General features: G+C 34.5%; 1 protein-coding gene across 1 annotated transcript; it reads right to left on the bottom strand.

Moving 5' to 3' along the window:
• Positions 1–955: 955 nt before the first annotated feature.
• On the bottom strand, positions 956–3,737 carry LOC121366942 (xylosyltransferase 1-like). The gene is given in 12 exon segments (XM_041491170.1): positions 956–1,015; positions 1,505–1,690; positions 1,866–1,922; positions 1,924–1,956; positions 2,221–2,409; positions 2,458–2,555; positions 2,558–2,673; positions 2,720–2,800; positions 3,176–3,353; positions 3,356–3,380; positions 3,443–3,496; positions 3,498–3,737. Coding segments are annotated over 12 exon segments (1,317 nt in total).
• Between the last annotated feature and the right edge of the window lie 5,553 nt (positions 3,738–9,290).

Raw genomic sequence — 9,290 nt, 5'->3', positions numbered from 1 at the left:
AATTCATGTTAATATTTTGATTACATCTAAAAAATTATTCTCTTTAATCAGGGGAAAGGGAGAGAGATGATTTGGCCACACCTTCTGAAAGATTTCTCTTACCCATGCCATTATATTAGTTTCAGTGTAAAGACCCTAGGAAACACGAAGTCCCGCCATTGTTTCAGCTGAGAGAACAAGTAGACTCAACTGTTAATTTTTCTTCTGAAAACTCCGGCTAGTGGGCTGTAATGTTTAGCCGTGGTCCATCCATGACATCACAAATTCATGAATTTCATTACTACTACTAGTAATAATTATTATTATATTGAAAAGGAAGATTTAAGCTACATGCATGATAGTGCATTATTAGGTGGAGTTGAGCGTCAAAAAATATAATACTTTTGTCGGAAATGGGAGTAATCTCCAAGATATTATCTAATTTTGCCATTTGGTTTTACAGGTCCTAGTTGCAGATTTTGGATCAGGGAATAACGAACCCCACTAGTGTCCTCACAATGAGGAATGCTTTTACAAGAACCAGTTGAGCACATTCCCGAAGGTGCCAAAAGTCTCCAAACAAGTTATCCAATCCAATCATCTAAACTCTGATCCAGTCTTACTAACATTGTTTCTCCCACTCAATGTATTTCGATGACTCTACTCCTAACTCAAATGCGCTTTGCATTAACAAGTAATGGGTTTTCCAAGGGAGTCTTTTTATCAAAGACTAAAGGAGACACCATGAATGTTTTCTTCTTGAAGATAGAGGACTCAGATCCAAGTTGTACTTTCAAACTCCAGGCATTATTGGTATTTCAAGTCTTGGTTTATGATATGTCACAAATGCACTGGCTCCAATTTTAAGTCGTGTTTATCAATGACATCTCCTACAGGATTCTTCCAACCTATGGATGATATGCCCCAGTCTACAAACATTTAATCTCAAAGCTGCTGCAGGATGATCTAAGCTCTCCTAAATACCACCATAATTTCTAAAAAATACTTTCTTTAATCCATCCCAATCTGAGCCAACCTACATGTAAAATAAAACATACATTTGAATATATGTAGTCTTAAATACATTACATTAAACTATTAACTATTTTCTCATAGAGAACACAGGCACTATAACATTGTATTATGGTAAACATAGTATAAACATTAAACTCATCTATTTTAGCTTGTGGCCTTTATGTACCCGCAGTCTTATGATTGTTTTTGGGTGATGTGTGAATGGGTATTGGTATATTTTCCGTCATTTAATTCTCTGCGGTTATAATGTAATGAAACAAATAAAATTAAATTGGTATAGAAATTCTAGTACATATATATACTTTTTCTTTCAATGGTACAACTATTTTTTCTTTCTCTCTGCTCTTATAAACCACACGCACTCAAAACTATTATAGTATGACCACAACCTGTCTTTTTCCCACGTGTACTCAAGGCTGTGATGATTACTGTCAATACAAATCATATCCTACATATAAGATGAATGAATAAAACATTAATAGTACTTTACTTCCAAAGCTGTTACTCTATTTGCTATGCCTTGAGATTCCTTGTCTTCAGAATGAGATGTGGGAATAAAAAGAGCTTCAAAGACAATTGAATCAGCTTTTATGATCAGAATTTGGATACTTGAAAAGATAGCCAACAAAATGATCATCTTTGTAATAGACATTAACTTCTTTGACAACAGGTGTAACTGGAATATCACAATTATTGATATTACTATTGGTATCATTTCCATGTGAAGTCTTAATTAGATGAGTTTGACTGTGTCTCATAAAGGAATGATACACTGTGTAGTGTGCACTAGAGGGGAGTGTCCTGCGTTGTCCCAATATGATAGATGTTTTGCCATAGGAATTCAAACTAACTACATCGTCAGCATATGCTCCATATAAGTGAGTGTGTAATTCATAAATGACTTGCTGGATTGACTATAGCTTCAAATTTGCGTCCAAAAAAGTGATGATCACAGGATTCTATAAAGGATCATTTAAAAAAAACAATAGTAATTTCACTTCTAGTTTTAAACTACTTTTTAATTAGCTTTCGCAAGCTAAGCACCCCTTTCACTATCTTATCAAAAATATTTTCTGTTGCCTGTACTGTTCCTAATATCAATGTATTTAACAAACTAAAAGAAAAGTTACTAAGTTCAAAAATCTAACAAAAGGATGTGTGGTATCTACTGTTGTCTTTTCAATGGACAACATAGTTTTTATACATAAAGTGTCTTACTTTCAATCTTCCTATGTCTTTGGGTAAAAAATCATTTGGTGAACATCCACACCAATCAACAACATGTTTATACTGACAACGACAACCTAACTTCCTATTCCAGTTGGTAATTCGTAAGTTAGTACGCACTAGAGTGTTACAGAGGGGCCCATTACGAAGTACAGTATGGAAAAATGACTATGAAGAAATCATTAACAATTAGTTGGATTATATATTGGAACATACCTCAGCAGGTAATAAGGAATACTCATAATATCGTTTCAATCCCTTCAAGAATGGGTCTTGATTAGTAACAAGATAGCGGCTATAATTCCTATTGATGCTATCCAGTCACTTCCACCATCAATAGTAATATCTGATGGTAAAGGACGATCACCAACACGCCACATGTGATTCTCACACTCCACAAAGGTCCTATCGAGACCTTGTTTTTGAATGAATCTGAATGAAATCAATACAATAGTGAGTGACATGATAATAACTATACTTGTTGATGTCTCCTCCGTGAGTTTTAACAAAATTAGAATGTTGATGAACACGTAGAAATTGTACTAGTTCATCATTTGTCCTAAAGGGGAAAAGATTGTTGTTTCTGTAATAGAGACTTATAAGATCATACTATATAACAGAATAGTATCAATATGTACAATAATAGCATCTCAATATAATGGAATATACATGATATAGCTTAATGGTTTAATGTCAACAAGACAAGCTAACCATGGCAACAAGTCATTCAATGAAAAGAACTAATTAATGAACAAGATCACAGAAAAACTACATGTTGCAATAACGCTACTAAAAGTATTATACACTTTGCATTAAAACATGATAATGATTGGTGTAACAAGATGTTATAGATCACTAACAAGACATTCCGCAACAATTAATTCTCATTACTTTATTCTAGGAAAAAGTTTACGGTAAGTTGTCAAGTACTTACTTTAAAGGATAGTCAGATTCACTGAGATTAATGAAAGAAGTCCATTTCCAATGTGTTAAACTATATTCCAAATCTTCTAGAACTCTTAACAGTACTTGCAATAATGATGCTCCACCCCATATACTAGCCATCTGCCATTTTGGAATGTACACATTAGGATAGTCACCCATCATTTCACAACCTCACGATGAAGATAGTCCGATCTCTGAAAAGAAGAAAATAACAGTCATTACATAATGTAAATAGCAAATTGTTATAGTGACTTACTGCATCAACATGAATAATATAAAAGTGATCAGAGTGATATATAGTTTTAAATAAAACGTTGCAATTGGCGTACAGCTCTCCCATGCACAGACAAAAGATAAGCAATTCGTGGTAGAGGGCCTTTTCCTTTTTCATACGGAACATGTTGAAAGTGTTTGGCAGGATTACGTCCAATAGGACAACTATTTTTAATTCCAGTATCATATAATTTCCCAGCCTGAGCCCAAGCATGTAATATATGAATCTTCATTCGACACTCTTTCTGTCTTTGCTCTTTCAAGTGCAGATCTAGCATCTTTACTTTTAATATAACAGATCGAAGAGGAGATGGCAAAGTAAATTCACTGCTAGCAAGTACTATGAGTTTCCTTAATTGTTGACAGTTCTTTCTTGGTAGTGACTGTTTTACAACAGTAGATACTTCCTGTCACATAATTTAAAAAACCATTAATAAACTGCTAATCAAAGACATACAGCAGATGTGTACTTAACCACTACATAAACAAAAGAGTTTAAGTATTATATTATATTATATGCAGTTATATTAAATATCTTAGATAACAAACTGCTGCCTAATTTCTGGTTGCTATGCAGATGAATTTCTCAGTAAATTTAGATTTATAAACACATTTTAAATTGAGAAACAACATGAGTGCTAGTACAAAAAAATAGTTTATGAGTCATTATATAAGGTAAAAACAAATGAAGAGGTGGTTTGCAAATCGTAAAATGTGATAAGTTATGGTTCAATGATCAGTGCTTTTTCATGGAACAAAAAAATAACTTTTATGAAGTGGCCATACAATTAATTAAATGACATATGCAATGATTACCTGCTGTGTTGTTTGTACAGTACGTAAATCTCTTCCCCCATCTCTTCCAATTTTCTTTTCCTCTCTCTCAGCTGTTTCCCAAGGATATGGAGTTGGAACATTAAGACGTGTTAAAGAGATGATCTGGATTAAAACAACTAGGAGGGTGATGGCTAATAGTAGAGCAAGCCTGACAGCAAATTTCTTTCCTCTGAACATTGTAATGCAAATGATTTGTGGATAACTCAGTACAAAGCAGTCATATCCAGGATAGTCGCATGAGCCGGTCGTTTTATTCTGTAGAACTAACAGATGGGGGTGTATCTCAATTGATTGTGGAGGGACTAGGTAAACATTCTAAATAATGCTCAGGGGCGTGCCTGTTACTCTGTTTACTACTCTCTTAATCTTTTACTTTCACTTCCTTCTAAAATACTCTTGCAGCAAAAATGGCTGTAAGCGCTTCTATTTCACAAGACGAACTCTCATCTACCACGTCTTTTAAAAGTGACGCAACACAAATCACTTTAAATCCCACATCTCCAAAGTCTTTAATGTCTGAAGAGCCTGAAGAATTCCTCTTCCACCACGATACCACTCTCTGGTATATCTATTCAAGCTCATAAAATCTGGATCGGGAAACTTTAGACAAAAGATTGACTGAGTAAGATACTTTTACAGGAAATTTTTTGCATTACATGTAGTAATACATAAAGTTAAGTTATAACTTACTTAATTTTTAATAATTACTATTATTTATGATAAGTGTTTTCTGATATTGTATTACTACAGACAAAATATCTTGCGTTTTTGCAAGTCCCTATGGAAAAATAGTTTCTTTCAAGTATTTGTTATACACATCTGGTGTAGAGAAAGGAGAGCCTCGTGATTATTGCTTCATAGAATACTCAACTCGAGAAGTAAGCCATAGACCAAGTATCTATTATAAGTAACCCCTTATTATCTAATGTCAGATCTTTACATTGTTTTTATATCAAATTATAAACTAACATTTTCAATACAGCTGTTACAAATTTTCACACATGTAGTCATAATTGTCATAATTAAGAAATTGTTTTTTGTAATGTAAGAAGTTGCATAAGGTATATTTTTGCATGTGTATGCATTCACATGCCAATTGAAGCCATTTTAATATATAACAATACAATAGTTTTTATGTATGGTCAAAATTAATGAGGGATTCTCTGAAAACTGAAAAGAATCAATTAACAATTAAAATGATTTGTTGGTGGTATCTGTTTTGTAGGAAGCAGATAAGGCTAAAAGTGCTCTTAATGGAAAGATTGCTCTAGGAAAAAACTTATTGTGGACTGGCCCGTCAAGATCAGTATAGTAAGAAAATAGGTAGTACTGTATCAGAAAACTTGGGATGCGAGTTTCAGTATCAGTACTTACAAAGTGGAGCCAGGTATTACTATAAACTATGCTTTGGTAATTTCTATGAACATATTGTTTATAGCACTGCTGCTAAGATAGCTGCATTAGAACTAAGCTTCATCAAATGGATGAAGAGACTTTACTAGCTCCACCTACTCATCAATACTACAGTCAAGAACGTTGTTAGAAGAAAACATGGTGGAATATATAAAAATTAAACACCACAGAAAGTATGTCAGAAACCTTATAACAGAACTGATGTTTGTTTGACAGAGTTTAATATTTTCAATAAGAGATATTAATAATTATATATAAGAAATGCCTCTTGGTCAGCAACAATTATGACATGGAGTTGTGCCAAAATTAATATTGCAATAATGGTGGTGGCTTTCAAGTGGGCCACATCTCAAAACCTAAAGCCAAAATACTTTAGTGTACAATGCATATAGCCAGTAGTGAGCCACTCCCATTATTGCTATATTAATCTTGACACAAATGGGCCACCATAAAATGTTGTTATGATTGTGGGAGTGGTATTGTCATAACTATACTATACCATAGATTGTATAGATGGCATGTTGCCTGTGTCAAAATTAAAATGGGAGTGGCTCATTATTGGTATGCTCCAGTAGGTTTTGGGATGGGTTCTAGTAACATTATAAAAACATATAGTATAATACTGATGATACCACTCCAAACTCACCAGAACATTTTGACAAAATGCATGTCATATGCCTACAACAGAACAGCCTGCCTGGTCATATGACTTGGAAAATAATTGCATAGCAAGCAACCACAACCATAGCAGTCCCTGCTTTATAGCGTATTTCACAATCCACAAACTAAAATAAGCATAGCATGGATTCCTATGTTTGTGCCAAAATCATATTATGGGAGTGCTCACTTCTAGAAAAAGTAACAAGTCAAGCCACACCCATTTACTGCAATATTAATTTTCCCGGGGTGTTAGACGATAGTTTTTGAACCCTAATCTATGGGCGGGTGTCCTGTGGCGCTACTGTCCGCGTGTTTGTCCATGGCAGAGAATAAAGATAAGTATCTGAAGAGGTTACAGCTGATGTGACAGAGACTGAAGAAGAAGGACCGATAGTCTCACACCCCCCCCCCCCCAATTTCAGTATTGAGGGTATATATAATGATAAATCAAATAAACATTACATTGTATATAACTATAGTGATAGTATACCATATAATAAAAGACCTCAAAACCAGCATGGACTAAAACATGGAGATTTATCAGCGATACAGGTATACTTACAGTAACAGTGATTCTATATATAATCGATATTGTCAGGTTGTATGTTTCTCGTAGCTAAGAACGGATCAGAAAATCTCTTCATTTTACACATGGACACAGGAAACCGCTATCAGAAACGCCCTATAACACCAACCATAGTCTCCTACAGTACGATACCTGTACATTCCTCTTATATGTTCAAGAAGACCTGGGCTTTAGCCATGGAACTTAAACAAGTACAAACCATTTATAACCATATTAACGTTTGTTATACCCTTGTTGTTGTAGGCTAGTAACACAGAGCAAAGAAGAAGTATCATTTGTTACGTAGATTACATAAAGCTTAATAAACATGCTAAAGAATTGGGTTGATTCTTTTGTGAAGAGATATAGGAGTTGTGATGCACGAACTAAACTAGAAGTACAAGCTTATGCTGACTGGATAAATGGGAATGTTTTAATTTGAAACAGCAAAACTGCAACAAGCATGTGATTCCTTTGGGAATTCTCAGTACAAAATTAGTCATTTTGTTTACGTCTATCTACTTTTTTTTAGAAATATTTTATCAACCAAGTTGGGGAATGTGGTAAGTTAAGAACAACGGCCTCTTTATAATCAACGTGTGGAAGAATTACACCTAACATTCGTTATTGTGCTTATAATCTTGGTGGTTTACCTAGTTATGTTACTGAGACTAATGAAATTGAGGAGTGATGCTCCTGGGATCAGATATACTGGCTGCAAAAAATTGATGTAAGATAATTATGCAACAATAAGTGTAGTTAATATTTATTGTTATAGGAGTTCTTGCAAAGACTGGAGACGAAGGTGGGCTTCTTCCTAACTGAAGTCCAATGGCAAGGAAAGTCTATCCCTGTCAAGAATGAGCGAATTAGAGTGTCTCTTATTAATTAAATCAACTTGTTAATGAAGTGGGAAGGACTGAAGAGAGGGAGAAAAAGATGACATTGTTTGAGAGACTTCTAATGGTAATGTCAAGACTCAACACAACTTGTTCGATACGAACTAAATCAAGATTCTGTAAGTGTTATTAATACTCTTTTATTCTTTAAACTTTCAGAAGATCCGGAGTAGTATAGTGGTGAGTATCCCCGCCTGTCACGGCGGGAGACCGGGGGTTCGATTCCCCGCTTCGGAGCTTTTTTTTTTAACTTAAAAACTGCATGTACTTTTGCCCTACAATGATTAATTTTTTTTGTATAGTTGGCGATAAAAAGCGTTCTCAGAAGATGGAGCAAATCCACCTCGAATTTACTGGGCTGTTGTTAGATTATCTGTCTCATATAAAGTTGACTCAGTCAATCCCAACGTAACCTCCTCCTGTTGGAAAACTCGAAGGACTCAAAAGTTGGACAGAAAGCAGTTAAACAGAGGAATTTGTACGGGTCTATGATATTCTTTTTACAAGTGAAAACACATTGTATTAGTGCAATACTTATTTTTACTTTTTATAGCATATTTCAGAGTTAGATGACCTATTGTCTACAGAGACAACTGATTTAAGCACAACAGAAATATAACCATTTGCCCAACATTATCATTCAAAGCTTAGCGTGTTTCTACTTGGCCTGAATCATCACTAACTGTTATGAAGAAATGGTTAGAAGCATGGCTTTATTGGATTTGAAGAGCAATGGAGCATAGTGGTACAGGCTAATGAGTATTATAGGGAGTGGGGTCACACAGAGGCAGAGGTATTCATTAACTCCCAACTTGGTATTTTATAATAATCTATGAGGTTCTGGGTAACTCCATCTTGTGAAACTACAGAAACTACAAGAAATATTCTGGCAAGAAATGTGAACTCCATGTCAACAGTATACTAGGTAAAGTAAGTATGGCATTTATCTAATACTGAGTCATGTCTTGTTATTCAGAGTCTCAGGGATAGAACAAGAAATGGCAGACCTAAGTCTACAAGATAAGGTTAGTTACTTAACGAAATAGTATTTATAATTTTATGTCTTCCCTAGCCACTGATGGAAAAGACTAGTCACTTTTGACATAACTCTTACCTCTTATCGGAATATGACCATTAGCTTCACTTCCACCTGAGTATAAACCCTCTTCCAGAACCATTATTTTTTGACCTAGCCTTGGAACATATAGAGGTTTTCCATCATTGAGTCTAGAGCTGAAAAGTGGGTGGTGGCCTTACTGGTTTTGTGTAAGGGACTGTTCTGTGAATAGAACTAACATTTAGATAATTTTATTCATTTTTGCACACTGTAAATTACTCCCAATCATTTTTCTTGAATATAGAGTTAACAATAATTTTTTTTTTTTTATTAATTCTGCATAATTATCATTATGTCTGTGTCCGATTTAAAATGATTGGGTGTTGTCTTCATTCACATG

The sequence above is a fragment of the Gigantopelta aegis genome, unplaced genomic scaffold (genome assembly GCF_016097555.1).
Source record: "Gigantopelta aegis isolate Gae_Host unplaced genomic scaffold, Gae_host_genome ctg7837_pilon_pilon, whole genome shotgun sequence".
NCBI lineage: Eukaryota > Metazoa > Mollusca > Gastropoda > Neomphalida > Peltospiridae > Gigantopelta > Gigantopelta aegis.
This window is presented reverse-complemented; position numbering and strand designations above follow the sequence as displayed.